Source organism: Schistocerca serialis, chromosome 1 (genome assembly GCF_023864345.2).
Source record: "Schistocerca serialis cubense isolate TAMUIC-IGC-003099 chromosome 1, iqSchSeri2.2, whole genome shotgun sequence".
NCBI classification, from domain to species: Eukaryota; Metazoa; Arthropoda; class Insecta; order Orthoptera; family Acrididae; genus Schistocerca; species Schistocerca serialis.
The window spans coordinates 312,292,128-312,309,591 of NC_064638.1; the positions used below are offsets into that span (position 1 = coordinate 312,292,128).

Below are 17,464 nucleotides of genomic sequence, written 5' to 3' on the forward strand. Positions count from 1 at the left end.
GATGAACCTCATGCAGGGAGACCTTCAACTTCAATAACTGACAAAACTGTTGACATATGCATAATCTTGTGAGATGTTCCTTTGGGTCAAACTGTCAACCAAGTGTTTTACAAAGATATCTTTGAAAGGCTCTTGAAAAGAGTGAATCAAGTGAGACCAGACATTGCAGACAAGTGGATGCTGCATTATGACAATGCCCCATGTCACACAGCCTCTTGGTAAATAAAAAATAAGTCACATTATTTTTCTCACTCACCCTGTATATGTTTGCAAGTCTGTTACTGCAATACAGCACTCACATAGGTGTTAAATGCAGTATTCACTATGGCCTGTAACTTTTGTTCACTTATTGTGTGTGAAGCCACTCCCCCTTTCTTCATATCATGTTTACAGTAAAGTGATACTAACTTGCAATCCATCTAGGTGAATTCCGTAACTTTCAGATGAGATCTTTTATGTGTGGCGCATTAGTAGGAGTATCTTTAGTCTTGTGTGGATATGAACAAGTTTCTTATGTTTTGATGTAAAAGTCTAAATGTGTTATTATTATTAATGTTTGCAGTGTCTAAGTTGCAAGCAATTTTTTGTTCCTCCATTTATTATTGGAATTCTGTGTATACTTATTCAGAAGCTATGTTTTTTGGAAAAATTTACCCAATAACAATGTCATGAATATTGGAAATAAAAGGGATTATTGGAAATAAAAGGGATTGGACAGATACTGCTTTAGTTACATTGAATACTTCTGGAAATTAGTAGAACAAATAACCTCTTATCAGAAATATTCAAATGTTAACCATTTCATATGTAGTGCTGCTGTGTGAAAAGTAATGCATCAGTCACAGCCACATGTGATCATTACAATCTGGTGAGTGAATCATGAAGCTCTGCATTTACATGTTCAGTGGAATGCTTCATCCAGGGCTTGTCATATCACTCAAAGAATGGCAGTCTCCACATTTGTGTGTAGAGTATTCACAGCAATGTGCCTGATGTCATCCTCAATTGTGTGGTTGAGGTTATGGTCCAAACTGTTCCCAGCACTCCCAACAACCACTACATGATCTTCTTTATTGAGATCTTTTCCTGTAGAACCTAAATCACATGTGACATCACTGATCCCTGTACTTTTCTTAAATATGCTTGTTACCTAGTATTCACTATCCAGGGAGTTCTATACTAACTCGGACATCCCCCTGTCATGACTATTCCCTTGCAGGAGGTCCTGCTTGGTATCCTTAACCCTCCGACTACTGCTAACCTTAGCTTACACTTTCTCGCTATATTGTCTGAGGATTCATGAACTCCTTGTGTTATTTGCACACAAAGTTCTACTGTCTATAGAACAGTGAAGCTCTTGGAGACATCTAGTCTGAAGTTAACAGGCTTCAGCTGTTAAATCAGCTCCTCTTTCCATAATCGCGGAATGACAAGCAAAACTTCTACATGCCAAAGACTAGGCACATCACTGTTCACTAGGCCACTTCACTGCATCCAACATGATAAAAGTGTAGGCAGTCTTCACACTATATATTTACTAAGATGGTATCTGTTCTTTCTTAGTAAATATATAGTTAAGGCTCACCGGCCACCTGACCATCTTCTTCTTCTGTGCGAATGCACAAACAGTGCCCGAACTCTTATTGGAATCGGCAATGCGCCACGAGTAATGAGTATAATGGGCGGGGGCACTACGAATGTAGTGCGGGACAATACGTTGAGAATGTGGGTTTTCGCGGGAGGCGTGCCAGAGATAAATCCCTGCAGTCGCGCTATCCTCTGTGTCCTCGGTGGCGCAGATGGATAGAGCGTCTGCCATGTAAGCAGGAGATCCTGGGTTCAAGTCCCGGTCGGGGCACACATTTTCATCTGTCCTCGTTGACGTATGTCAACGCCTGTAAGCAGCTAAGGGTGTTCGTTTCATTGTAAGTCTTCACACTGTCGACTATTTCTCTCTTCTCTGTTTTGCATATTGTGATCATAATTTGTCTGTAAGAATTATTTAGCAGTAGCTGCTCAATGAAAAATTGTGAGTTTATAACTTTTTGCAGTTTTATTTAACAAAAAATGTTGAATGTTGGATGATAGTGGTATGTAATTAGATTATATGACAATTGAAAGAAGGTGTCCCATATCCTCCTGCATTAATTATTATGTATGCATAATTATTTTATAGCCAAGATTTTCCATAAGTGTATTTGATGGATTAGTTATTTGCAAATTGCTTATTTGCAGGATAATGTGGAATGGCAGTTTCATAGAAGCCCACTGTCAGAGGGTCTTGAAACATTGCAGGCTTTATTTGCACACAGATTTTCATAGTGTAAGTGTAACTTGTTTATGGATTATAAGTTTTGAATGTAGTAGATAACTGCAAAAGTATCTTAAAAGCTCTAGCAATCTTGCACTCACAGCCTAATATATCTACCCCTTGTTGCCATTTGTAGGAAATAATAAAAATAAGTTTCAGCTGAATTATGATTTGCACAACCACAATAAAAGAAAAATAAATTCCATTGTCATCATGCCTCCTTGTACCGTAATCTAATAGAGTTCTTTTATTCTGATTTAAAGATCTGTAACAAGCTCCAAATTGATATAAAGCAAGTAATTGAGAATCCATGTAAATTCAAAAGAAAATAAATACATGCTTCTTGTACAAATTATCTGATTATCTAGAGTCAAGAACTGAAAATTCATACCTGCCTGAATGGTCCTGTGTCTTAAAGCAACACTTCTGGGATGAAGAGGTGCGCTGGCCCGTATCAAATCCGCCTGGAAGATTGACAAGGGTTGGCGTGCTGAACAGCATGGATGTGGATTTTAGGCAATTTCCCATATCCCACTAGATGAATAATGGACTGATACCCAAGTACTGCTTCCGTCTCATTATTCACAAACATTTAGAAAATATTCGCTCAATTCCTCATGACTAACACTGCATCCTGACAATTAGGGTACACACATGCCACCCTGGGGATTATCGGGGTGGTGACAGGAAAAGCATCTGGCCACCCCTTAAATTAATCAAGCCAAATCCGTTCCTAACTATGCTGACCCTGTACCAATGCAGGACAAAGGCACAAGAATAAGGATTTACAGCTCCTATTAGTTTCATGACAAGCACCAATACTTATTGTGAAAAGATCTCTTCTCACAGCATATTAATATCTATTTCCCCGTGATAAATATAAATTTGGCAAAAAGCTATTAAGCTGCCTGTGGGAGACAGACATTGCCTGTTTGGTAGAATTGTTGTGCTATATTTCTAAAATTTCTCAGTATTATAATGTCAGAAAAAAAATTTCAATGTAAGAAATGTTCGTAATACTTAAAGAGGAGTCCACAGTGGAGATACCCCTACTCAGAATGAAAATATTACACCTAGTAGCAATAAACAGACCCATCCCCTTTGAGAATGTCCACCATGAGACAGTTGTAGCAGCAATATTTTAGAATATAGAGGGCAGCTAAACAAGTAGGAAGATTTATGTATTTGGTAAGCTAGAAAAGGGGCATATCTCAAACAGGAACTCAAAACATTTACCTAAGGGAAGGAACATGTAGAACTGTGGTCAAATTTAAAGGAATAGTCAACTCTGCTCTGGATAGATGTACCTAGTACAACAGTTCATGATGGGAGGGGCTCTCCATGCTAAACAGTAACTGTAAAGAAACTTACAGTGATCAGCCAAAACATTATGACAACTGCCCTCCATTAGACTGGTTGCTGCCTGGTGGAGTTGCGAGCATTTGAGATGCTAAGGAAAGTACGTAAGTGGAGCAGAGATGAATAGGGTATCATTGTGGCAATGTTACAGGCTGCAAATTGTGAAATCTACTGAAATAAGTGTACTTACGAGAAAGAGATGGCAAAACTGGTTAGTAGTGCATATGCTACTGCTGTATTGAAGGACAGTGAAACCATCAGTCAGTGCCAAGGTGTAGAATGCCCATGCCTCATCACAGAATGTAGGGGTTCGAGGCTTGCGTGCTCTGCAAAGCAGGATAGGTGGCAATCTGGTGCAGATCTGGTGACAGAGACACCAATGATGGTGCAGGAAGTAATGTTTTGGAGCACACTCTTCAGTGCAAATTGTTGAGTATGTAGCCTGGTGGTGGACAGTATTACCCTATGGAGAGAGAGAGAGAGAGAGAGAGAGAGAGAGAGAGAGAGAGGGGGGGGGGGGGGGGTCAACGTTCATCTGGTGTGCAGCAGATCATCAGTTCAAACACAACCACCAGTGATTATTTAGTATTTATCATTTCTGGAAGATCCTTGGAATATCTTATGTATGTATATTTTGGAATATTCGTTGCTTGTATAAATAGCAGCATTCTCTGTCTGGGAGTTCAGTTCTGTTCTGGCTGTAGTTTGGTCTACATAGTAATCATACTTTTAGTGCTCAGTGTTGTACTTGATGGCCCTGCTTTCTGATTTTGACTTGATTCTAGTTATGACGTGACACTGTTTGGTGAAGACGCCAGTTACTTACAAACATCTACATCACTATGGCTCCAATTAGGCAATGTAAAAGTCATTGTCTCCACGAAAAGGAAAAAGAATACAAGCAGTACATTTCTCCACAGTCTGTATATTTAGGAAACCTGCAGATTCCAAAGCAGCAGTAAGCCAGTTGCACATCAGACATCCATCAGTGTTTTCCAGAGATGCTGTTCAGGTCCCAATGAAATGGCTGAAAGGATTTGACCAAGAAGCCAGATAAAACAGGTGGGGGGCGACATGATGGATTTGGTAAATGTGAACTTTTACCTGGATGCTACAGCTTAGCACTGATTCAATAACAACAAAGAGAAGTTCAATAGGTGGGATAAGTTTCAGGCTGAACTGGAGAAAATCAGCTGCAAGTGCACTAAGTGAAAGACCAATTGAAGAGCAGGGCCCAACATCATAGGAAAATGACACAGTCCTACATACAGACTATTTAGGCCCTGTGCCACATTTTGAATCCAAGTATTACAGAAGCTGACAGTCTCACATTTGATGAACGGAGTTGCAGAAAACAGGTACCAAGTTCTTCAGCTAAAGGGTTTCACAATGACAGAGGTATTCAAGTGGTACCATTGTATCAAGGAAATGCAACAGAGAAAGAGTCAGATGAAGAGGTATGACCGACTCCCAAATGTATTCTCTTTGAATGTTGTGGAAAACCACCATGACCTCATGTTTCTCAGCAGCAGGGTCTAAGAGAAGGTATATAGCATTTAATGGCAGTCAGAACTGTTGGACTGAATAAGTGAGAGGTAGAAGCCATGAATGTCAACCCTATATATCAGGAGGTAATAAAGAATGGTGAAGAAGAGGTGTATTGATCCATAGTACCAAAATCTACCATCAATTGAACATGCCAGGAAGAATAGACTTATGCTGCTGCTGTAAAATTACAAACCAACTCCTGACCAACACAGGTACAACTAATTCCTCTGCCAAGTGTATCTCCCACAGAACAGCTGACATTTGGAGGAAAGAGGACAACACGCCAGTGTCTTTCCTATGTGCACATGCTGTATGTTACTGCAGACAAAGAAGAGTAGTTTTCAGTGACTACTACACCTCCAAATGTCAACCATAACTACAACTCTGTTCATGCCAGTTAACCATAAATGATTGTAGTCAATCTATGAGATGAAACCCATTGCCGTACCCTGCATGTGGTTGCTCCCCAACATGCTGTAGTCATTCCCCATCACCATACGGAGGTACCAGCCACCCCCCTAGCTGTTGAATTCAGGGAAACTAAGTGAAATGAGTATTTGTCAAAGGTGGGTTCAAGACCAGGGATAAAAGAGGCTAGGTAAACTGCACTTCCAGTGATAAGACAATCCTATAACTAATTCTAGTATATTATTCAATGCTGGTTCTGACCGAGAGAATATTATCTCAATGTCAGTGGCACTGACTTCTGGTGTCAGGTCACACACTTGTGCTAGTTACATTCAAGCTCATGCGCCCACCCCCCCCCCCCCCTCCCCCTCTGGGGAATCACTGACAGTTGATCAAGGTCATCCAGGGGAAACCCTGTCCTACCCACACACCTTAGTCAAGTAAACTAGTTATATTCAAGTTCATGACATAGCTTGATACTGGTTGTGTGGCACTGTGTGATATAAAATTGGCAGGAATGCCCTCCCATCTCTCAGTCAATGGGAGCACATTGCTTTCCCCGCTCTCCTGGACCAATAAGATCTGAGCTCCCCCATATCGTCATTTATAACTAGTTCAGTTGCATAGGCCTCTACATTTGAGGTCTGTGCATTATGATTAGAGGTTCAGCTTTATTATTATTAATAATAGTTCTGTAGTGAAATGGTTTATAAATAACAATGATGTAACAAATCAGCTAATAGTTTATTCTTATTAACAATATCTTTAGCAATACAGCATTTTACAATAATTTTTGTTGTTTAAAAACAATATTTTTTTAGTTTTATTTACAAATGTATTGTGCAATAAATATTTTATTTCTGAAGATTTATATAAATTGGTTTATTTACAATAACTTACAAAGTTACATTAATTTTTTTTTTATAATGACATATGTACATTACTAACACTATCAGGTATATTACTTTACACTAAAACTAGTAGAGAGAATAAAAACTTTAGTACTATGTTTCCCATTTTGTTTGTGTCAATTTCTGTATACACTTGGTATAGTTTGATATAATATTTACATTTTAATCATTTTCTTTCTGATCATTATGTGTACAGTATTTGCATTTTAATCATCAATCAGTGTCTGTACAGTTTTCTGTATATATGGGAAACAAGGACTAGCAGCAGCAGCGGCAGCAGTGGGTGAAGAACCACACATACACACAAATATATACAATGTTTACTCGCACACATAGTGCATACACAATTTCCACACTCGCGTACTGTTCATCCATTCACACTTACCCAAACACACAACTATGACAAGCTGTTCATTCAGCTATTCCTAACAAACAATTACTATTTATTTACTTAAATAAATACACAACCACATACTGAAGCACTCAGTGAATAGTGTGAGTATGGGAGGGTGCTGATGCCATCCTACAGACGAATCATTTGTCATCCAGCAACAGCCTGACTTTAAGCTGCAGGGTGGTATGTACCTCATGGCCTTGCGACCAAACGACTATCTGCTACACCATATGAGCATGGAGCCAATGTCTTCGAGCAGGCATTTCTTGTAATCCTCAATCATGAGAACCTTTGAGGCTGCATGATGCATACCCTTTCCTCACCTCTGGGTGGCACCTACATCTGTGTGTTATGCATACAGTTTCAGTCTCTCGTAAACTCCACAATCTGCAAACCATTTACCTTGTTTTCATCAGGTTGGTAACCCTCTTCTTTTGTGGTGTTTTTCCATAAGGATTAACTTCCAAATATTTATATCTTCTTGATTGTACCTAATTACTTCATATGAATCGCAGCCTTTCACCAAGTAGGTGAAACTGTCTGTGTCCATATTAAAGTAACTTGGGATTGGTGATGTTTGGCTTCAGAATCTCATAACAGAATCGGTAGATGTGGAGTATGGGGAAGTCCAGAAAGTCCAGAACACACATACTGATATAGGAAGGCTTCGTGAACTGCACTGAAACATTAGTCACCTTCACAGTAACTAATTCTTTATTAAAGATGGTGACCCACTTGCAATTTGGCTTGGCAGTGTAATCTCTGGTGCCAAAACTTCCCTTCCACCACTAAATTAAATGAATTTCTAGGTATTCTCTAACATTTGCCATCGTTTTTCCAAAAATGTAATTGTTCAGTAATTTGTAAAAATCTTTTTCAAAGTCACACATCGTGAGAGCCCTTTGGGTTTACATCAACAATGCTGCTTGGAGCAGGTGCTATGAGTGATCGTAACAAGTTCCATCCCCAAACTGAGACTTTGCTGGATGTTTCTGTAGTGCAGAGTATATCATGCTGATTTCCCAGCATTGTCAACAGCTTTGGAATGGAACTATTTCAAGGGACTAGGCACTCTGTACACAATGGAAAGTCGCTGTGCATGTCATGCAAACATGCAGGCTATGTCGTTTCTGCCCCAGAACACATCCCTCACCAGAATCAGCAGCTACATCATGGATATTTTCCTTCAGTCTGGTGATTTCCCCTTTGGACATGTCCAAAAGAACAGACACCATATCCATATAAGTATATAGTTCTGGCAGCACCGGCCATGACCTTCTTCTTGTGTGTGGATGCACACATATTCCCTGAACTCTTATGGGACTTGGTAAGAATGTCTTCCGTGAGTAATGAGTGTGTTTGGGTGGGACACTACGAATGTAGTGTGTGGACATACAAGGTGAGAATATGGGTCTCTCAGGAGGCAGGCACGAGATAGTCCCTGCAGTTGCGCTATCCTCTGTGCCCTCAGTGGCTCAGATGGCTAGAGCATATGCCATGCAAGCAGGAGATCCCGGGATCGCATCCTGGTTGGGGCACACATTTTCACCTGTCCCTGTTTATATATATCAATGTCCATTAGCAGCTGAAGGTTTTAATATAATTCTAATTTCGATCAATGGTTTCTGTTCTTTCAGACATGTCCAAAAGAACAGACACCATATCCATATAAGTACATACACTTTGTGGTTGAAGTTAGGCACTTCATCATAGCCACTAGAGGTTTTATTACTTAACGGTTTTACTATGTTCATAATTTCATCAGTGTTTGTTTCGTAAACAAACACTGAAATATTAGTGGTGTTTGATGTACTAGTGGAACCGGAGAATGGTACCTTGCAGTTAGCTTGAATGAGATCTTTGGTTAGTGAGTTGACATATACACTGAATTCGTTTGCAGCTGTTTGTGGATCTGTGATCTTAGAATCTTTAAGTGATAGAGAACTACAAGTTTCTTTTTTAATAATTTTCCACATGGCTTTCATTTTGTTTGAAGAGATACTTATGAAATTGTCATTCCATAAAAGTTTTGTCTGTCCGGTAACTCTAAGATAGGTTTTTTCTAGGCTTTACAATACTCAGAAAAATCTTGAGTGATTTTGTATTTTTTGCAGCAATATTGTAGAAATATGTTCCTCTCACTAAAAATTTTGATTTCTTTTTGTTACTCATGACTTTCAATTTTTGTTGCTTGAAATTTTTATTTCAAGAAGAAATGCTGTATTAAAATACTTTAGGAAAGTATTATGAAAACTTAAGAACATCCTGTCAACAGTGGTGTGCATATAAATACTTCCCCAGTTTTCCTTGGCTAATAGGAAATTTAAAACCCTAATATTGTCTTCATAAAAGATTCTTCTTTGAATTACTTTTTTGGGGCTGATTTTACTTTTTCCCATATCAGTGCTCAGTAGCAGAGCATCATGGTCACTGTATCCCATGCTCAGTACTTCCACAGTGAATGTGGAACTAGTATCAGTTATGAAAATTTGGTCAATTATTGATTCTGTGTGCTCTTGACCCTGTTGGAGAGTTTTTATGGGGATCATATAGACTGATTTGCTCAAGTTTATCAAAGCCTGAGTAGCATTATTGTTTTTTGAAAAATCAATATTAAAATCACCACAAAGTATTATTTTCATATTTAATTAACTGAAACTATTCAGCAGAACTTCTGATTTGGTCACAAAGATGGGAATAATACTACTTTGTACACCATATACGTTTTCAGTTATGTAGTTTAGTTCCAGCAGCTTAATCATTGAAAGCTCAAAGTCCTTATCTCCTGATAGAACAACATGTTTATTTAGTCCTACCTCACAGACTTAAATCTGGTCCTTTACAAAGATGGCAGTACCACCATTTGTGGGGAATTGTCTATAGTTCGCAAACAGCTGAATGTGCTTTTGGCTGTGGTCAGTCACCTTCAGGCTGCTGCCTCAGGTTGTAGCAGTGGCAGAGAATCTGGTGCATTACATGGGACACCTCAGGTGTCATTTGTTTTGCCCATGAGCTCTGCTTCTTAGGCACTTCCTAATGCACGCAGTGCAGTGGATTGGCCACCATGACAGGGCGAGTGGTGGGTGGTAATGCGTTCACGTCACCCAAGGCGGAGGGCCAATGTGGAGACTGGCCACCTGACCTCACCCATTCACCCTGTGAGTGGACAGGTGGCTGCTCCTTCAGCACAGTTCGAGCAGGCACACGCAGGAGGAGGGGTTTACTTCTTAATGGGAGCTCCAGTGTTAGGTGCATTATGGAGCCCCTTAGGCAGATAGCATTTAGGGCTGGAAAAAAAGCCAATGTGCACTTGGTTTGTCTGCTGTGTGGCCTCATATGAGATGTGGAGGTGGCCTTGCCTGTGGCTATCAAGTGAGCAGGGGGCAGTCGTCTGAAAGTTGTGGCTCAAGTCGGCAACAGTGATGCTTATTGCATGGGTTCTGCGGCAGACCTTCGTTTGTACAGGTGGCTGGCAGAGGTGGTGAAGATTGCTGGCCTCATGCACAGGATGCAAGCAGAGCTCACAATTTGGAGCATTCTTCCGAGAGTTGATTGGGGACGTTGGGTTTGAAGCCAAGTGGAGCATCTCAACCAAAGGCATCGTCAAGTCTGTGATGGTCTTGGCTGCAGATTTCTGGAACTGTGTTATTGGGTGGGTATTTGTAGGACTCTCCTTGATATATCAGGGGTGCACTATATAAAGGAAGCAGCTACCCAGGTAGTAGAGTACTTGTGGAGTGCAAATGGCCTTTTTTTAGGCTAGGCAGTTGTTTGAGGTGTTCTAATGAACACTTGCTTGTCGATGCGCAGCAAGGGAAGTCAGATGGCATTAAGAATAAAGACCCTTTGACTGTCATCAGTTTATCAGAACTGTTGAAGTATTAATAATAAAGTTCCCGAATTTACTGCCCTCCAGAAAAGTTATTGCCCTCAAATTATTCTTGGAACCGAGAGCTGGCTGAAACCCGAAGTGGAAAACTGGAGATATTTTGTGAGTCATGGAACATGTATCAGAAACACAGAGTAGAGGCCATAGGAGGGGGAGTGTTCATTGCAGTTGACAAAAATATTGTCTCTATTCAGGTCGAAGTTGAGTGTGAAAGTGAAGTTATTTGATCACATATAACAGGTTTAGGTGAACCCAAGTTAATTGTTGGATGTTTCTTCCAGCCACCTGATTCTACTGTGACAGTTCTAGAGTCATTGAAAGGAAGTCTACAGTCAATAGTGAGTAAATACCCAGATCAAGCAATACTAGTTGGAGGTGACTTTAACCTACCAAGTATAGATTGGGATGTCTATGGATTCATTGTGGGAGTGATGCAGACAGACGGTCATGCGAAATACTTTCGAACACATTTTCTGAAAACTGTCTTGAACAGCTAGCACGGCAGCCCACACACAATGGAAATATCTTAGACCTTATAGCTATAAATAGGTTGGACCTTATCGACAGTATCAGTATAGAAACAGAGATTAGTGACCATGATGTCATTATAGCAACTATGATTACAGAAGTAAATAAATCAGTCAAGAAGGCTAGTAGAATGTTTTATACTAAACAGAGTGCATAAGCAGTTATTAGCATTTCACTTAGACAGTAATTGGCATTAATTAGTTCCAGTAAGATGGATGTAGAGGAATTATGGACAAATTTTAAATAGATTGTAAGTTGTGGTCTGGAGAGTTACATGCCTAGTAAGTGAGTAAATGATGGAAAAGACCCACCATAGTTTAATAATGAAATTCAGAGGATGCTGAGCAAGCAGAGGCTGTTGCGCTCTTGGTTCAAAAGGTAATGCACAGATGACAGCAATTGAAGATTAGTAAAGATTTATGTGTCTGTGAAAAGATCTATGCATGAAGCATAAAACAACTACCATCATCACACCTTAGGAAAAGATCTGGCTGAGTGTCTGAGGACATTTCATACAAACATACTGTTATTTGACCATTGTCCACCCCTGGTAGCTGAATGGTCAGCACGACAGAATGTCATACCTAACGGCCTAGATTCGATTCCCGGCTGGGTCGGAGATTTTCACCACTCAGGGACTGGGTGTTGTGTTGTCCTTATCATCATCATTTCATCTCCATCGACACGCAAGTCACTGAAGTGGTGCCAACTCGAAAGACTTGCACCAGGCGAACTATCTGCCAGATGGGAGGCCCTAGCCACACGGCATTTCCATTTGACCATTGGGCAGACTACTGTGGATAAAATAGTTATAAACATCCCTGGCGTAGAGAAACAACTGAAAAATTTGAAAACAAATAAATCACCAGGCCCATTTGGAATCCCAGTTCAATTTCAAAGAGCACTGCCACCTTACCTAGCTTGCATTTATCATTAATCTCTCACCCAGCACAAAGTTTCATATGAAAGGCAACAGACAGATTCCATATTTCTAGATTTCCAGGAAGTATCTGATGTGGTGCCTCATTGCAGGCTGTTAATGAAGGTACAAGCATATGGAATAAGTTCGCAGATATCTGAATGGCTCTAAGAGTTCTTAATTAATAGAACCCAGTATGTTGTTATCAACAGCAGAGAGAAGTGTATCATCAGGTATGCTCCATGGAAGTGTGATAGGGCTGCTGTTCTCGCATACGTAAATGATTTGGTGGACAGGGTGGGCAGTAATCTGCAGTTGAAACTTCCTGGCAGATTAAAACTGTGTGGTGGACCGAGACTCGAATTCAAGACCTTTGGCTTTCACAGGCAAGTGCTCTACCATTTGAGTTACCCAAGCACCACTCACAACCCATCGACACAGATTTAATCTGCCAGGAAGTTTCATATCAGTGCAACTGCTGCAGAGTGAAAATTTCATTCTGGAAACATCCCCCATGCTGTGGCCAAACCGTCTCCACAATATCTTTTCTTTCAGGAGTGCTACTTGTACAAAGTCTGCAGGAGAGGTTCTGTGAAGTCTGGAAGGTTGGACACAAAATACTGGCGGATTTAATAGCTGTGAGGATGGATCATGAATCGCGCTTAGATAGCTCAGATGGTAGAGCATTTACCTGCGAAAGGCAAAGGTCCTGAGTTCGAGTCTTGGTCTGGCACACAGTTTTAATCTGCCAGGAAGTTTCACATCAGTGCACTCTCCACTGCAGAGTGAAAATTTCATTTGGAATCTGCAGCTGTTTGCCGATGGTGCCATGGTATAGAGTAAGGTGTCAAAGTCAAGTGACTGTAGGAAGATATGAGATGACTTAGACAGAATTTCCAATTAGTATGATGAATGGCAGCTAGCCCTAAATGTGGAAAAATGTAATTTAATGCAAGTGAATTGGAAAATCAATCCTGTAATGTTTGGATACAGTATTCCTCTACCATTTGAGCTACCCAAGCACCACTCACAACCCATCGACACAGATTTAATCTGCCAGGAAGTTTCATATCAGTGCAACTGCTGCAGAGTGAAAATTTCATTCTGGAAACATCCCCCATGCTGTGTGATACACAGTCAAATCATTTAAATATCTGGGCGAAACGTTGCAAAGTGAAATGAAATGGAATGAGCATGTGAGAACTGTGGTAGGGAACACGAATGGCCAACTTCAGTTTATTGAGAGAATTTTAGGAAAGAGTGGTTCACCTGTAAAGGAGGACACATGTAGGACACTGGTGTGACCTATTCTTGAGTACTGCTTTAGTGTTTGGTATCTGTACCAGGTCAGATTGAAGGAAGATATTGAAGCAATTTAGAGACGGGCTGCTAGATTTGTTACTGGTAGGTTGGAACAACACATAAGTGTTACGGAGATACTTTGAGAACTTTTTTGGAAGTATATGAACCTATATTAAATTTGCGGTCGTGGGACAAATTTATTATATGCACCAGAAGTTTCTGATTGTGATCGTTATTTTGGGGTAAGATGTTGAAATCGTTTTTCTGAGCTGGTGCTATAGAAGAAACACTATTTATGATATTTGTACACATTATTTTACAAATATTCGGAATAGTCAATCTTTCCATAACGAAAATGAAATCTTTTATCACATTGTAGACAGATTGTATTACTTTTAACATATTTTGCACACTTTTTGCAAAAGTTACACTTTTAAAGCAATAATTTCACAACCTTCCACAAACAAGTCATTTGTACCTGGCACCATCTTGCTCTTGCCTAACATTATCCAATAGCTTATGTTTTCAGAATACTCTCCTAATCTGACAGGAACTACTCTACAACCAAGAAAGGGTGCTTTGTAATTATTTTCCCCATAAATAAGTTCAATCCATATTTACTTGGGAAACACCATTCAGATGGACCACCATTCTCTATGCCGGCTGTCTATCCTGAAGTATCCATTGGATTGATCAGTGAGATGGGCACTAGGGTTCAGGAATAGGACATCACAGCTGTGCACAAAAACGAATGCAATCACAAGGGTGCTAGCTGCCTTCCAAGCAATGCTGTGGCAGAATACAACAGTGAAGCTAAAATCTCAATCACACCTGCATTAAATGATACTGCTGCTGTTCAAAGGGAAAATGTAACACTGCTGAAAACCATAGAACTCCCGAAGAATGAGCAAACAATGAAAGGAGAATTCTGATTAATATATGGAACACTGCATAAGAGGAAGTATGATACAATGGTGCCGAAATGGTTCCCACTCATCTGTGGCCGGCTATCTTGAAGTATTTCCATAAAGCTCCTACATTTGATCACCTGGAAGTCATGATGACTTTATAAAGAATTAGGTGCAGATATCACCAGCCAGGTTTCTACCGGTCCAATAGACACTATGTACTGTAAGGAGTGCCTGTGATGGAATTACATGGCACAATTTCCTTCAGGGCATCTAGTACCAGTTATGCTGGCAGCAGCACCATCCTTCTGAATGGGAATCAATCTTTTGGGGAGGTTCCAAAAGGCAACAAATGGGAATTGATGAATAATAGTGTGCAGTGATTAACTGATCAGCTACGCTGTCACCAAAGCTGTGCCGACTGCTGAAACCCCAAAGATTGCAAGATTCCTTGTGGAGGATATAATTTTGAAGCACGGAGCACTCCATGTGATAATTTCTTAACATGCAAAATTTTTCTGACTGGACCTAGCTTCAGAGGTAATTTTACATTCCAGTACCACCCACATGATGACAATTACCTTTCTTTCAGTACAAAATGTAACTACATTAAATTTCCTACAATAAGGTCCTGTTCATTTTTTCTGTAGGACCAAATAATTGGTGCGTAACAATTGAGAGAATGTGAAAATGTTGCGCATGGTTTTTGAGAGCCAGCTATAACATTTTGGGCACTCAAAATGACAGCGGTAGGGGGAGCTGAATCGCCCTGTATAATCGTGTCACTCATCACAAGATCTGATGAAGATGAAGATAAAGATATACCTCTCATAGGTGGCATTCCTCACCCACATTTAGTGAAAAAGGAGAAGAAAGAATATTTCATAACAGACATAAAAATTTGCTAAAGCTGTATCAAATTGAGAACTTGGAAGCAGAAGCCAGATTATGGTATGATGTCTAGACAAATAAGGAATGTTTGGAAACAAACCAAGTTCCATGATCTACTTGTGAAAACTGTCTTACCCATCAATAAGGAGACTGCTTATATTCTGCCAAAAATACCGTAAACAACTTGCCCTGTAGAGCATTCCTTTAGCATGCTGCATGGAGTGAAGATATGGCTGAGAAGTACTACTGGTGAGGACTGTCTTAAAGCTTGTGCCTTCTCAGTATCCACAGAAAAGGAGTGAAAAACCCTGGGTTTGAGGATAGAATAATTAACTTTTTGAGCTACAAGAAAAGAAATTTACAATTTGCTTTTACAGATAAATAGTAGTGTCAGATTTGTGAACTAACCTACGTACAGTTTGTTTTTTATATCAATAATAGTAGAAAAGCTTATGAGAAGAGGATCATTAGTTTGTTTTCTGTATTAAATTATAAGGACTTTGCTCCTGTATTTGTGTTGCTAAGTATTCACTGGTTTCAATAAAAAGTAGTTAAAATAATGTGTTATTCTGTTTTATAAGGTACATTAGTAAAGGGACAAAATTTTTAACAGTGGTGGAACTTTCTTATGGCTGTTTACAAGCCACCATTCGTCTTCCAAAATATTAAAAATAGTTCAGACTGCAGGTCTAGCACCTCCCCTCCCCCCTTTTACAAACTATCATATTGTTTTCACCCTTGTTTACGTGCCATGTGACCACTCAGTGCCTCAATTATACAGTGAGTTGTTACCACCTACATCTGCATACAAACTCCACAAGCCACAGAATATGCTTAGTTGGTGTCTTGAACCATTATTAGTCATTTCCCTTCCCATACCATTTGCAAATAAAGTAAGGGAAAAGTGACTGTACATATTCTTCCATACAAGCCACAATTTTTCTTAACTTATTTTCATGATCCTTAAGCAAAATTTACATTGGCAACATTAGAATCATTCTGTGGGCAGCTTCAAATGCTGACTCTCCAAATTTTTCTCAATAGCATTTCATGAAAAAATATTGTCTTGCCTCCAGGGGTTCTCATTTGAGTTCACAAAGTATCTCCCTAATACTCACATCTTGATTAGACCTATTGTAACAAATCTAACAGTATGACTCTGAACTGCTTCAATGTTCTCCTTTAATCTGACCTGGTGGGGATTCTAAAGGCTCAAACAACACTTGAGAATGATTTGTACTAATGTTCTATATGCAGTCTGCTTTATAGATGAGCTACCCTTTCCTAGTGTTCTCCTAATAGATTTAAGTCAACTGTTTACCTGCCCTACTATTGTTCGTACGTGCTTGTTCCATTTTATTTTGTTTTGCTTTGCAGTGTTGTGCCAAGGCAATTAATTAATGTGATTGTGTGAAGCAGCACACTACTAATGCTGTATTTGAACATTACAGGATTATTTTTCCCTACTTGTCTGAATCACTTACATTTTTCTACATTTAGAGCTAGCTGCTGTTCAACAAACCAACTAGAAATTTTGTCTAAGTTGTCTTGTATCCTCTTACAGTCACTTAACGATGACATCTTCCTATACAGCACAGCGTCATCAGCAAACAGCCACATATTGCTCCTCATCTTGTCTGTCAGATCATTTATGTACAAGGTCTGCTCAAAAAATTCCTTAACATTCATAATTTTGCATCAGTGGTGTGCTGGAGCAAAATGTGGTTGGCATCCCTGCACACCCCTGTGTAACTGCTGAAAGTTTCATTGTTGTAAGTCTGTGCTTATCATTGCTCTCCTTTCACCTTGAATTTTAACCTCACTTCTGAACCTTCCTTTTATTTCTGTCATTACTTCTTTGTTATCTAGGCTGAATAGTATGGGCAACAGACAGCACTCCTGCCTTCTACAGTTCCTAATCCAAGCACTTTGTCTTTGATCTTCCATTATTATTTTTGCCTCGTAGTTTTACATGTTGTGTATTACTCATCTTTCCCTGTAGCTTACACCTAGTTTATTGAGAATGTCAAACACCATGCATTCTTTTGCACTGTTGAAAGCTGTTTATAGGTAAACAAATACTATGAAAATGTCTT

General features: G+C 39.7%; 1 protein-coding gene across 4 annotated transcripts in view; it reads left to right on the forward strand.

Annotated features, from left to right (window-relative positions):
* LOC126469618 (citramalyl-CoA lyase, mitochondrial-like) overlaps positions 1-17,464 on the forward strand; it is a 204,096-nt gene that overhangs the window by 30,797 nt on the left and 155,835 nt on the right. For all 4 annotated transcript variants that reach the window (XM_050096757.1, XM_050096762.1, XM_050096751.1 and 1 more), the window contains exon 2: positions 2,236-2,323. In XM_050096757.1, the coding sequence (XP_049952714.1) occupies positions 2,236-2,323 (88 nt within the window). The remainder of the gene's footprint in view (positions 1-2,235; positions 2,324-17,464) is intronic.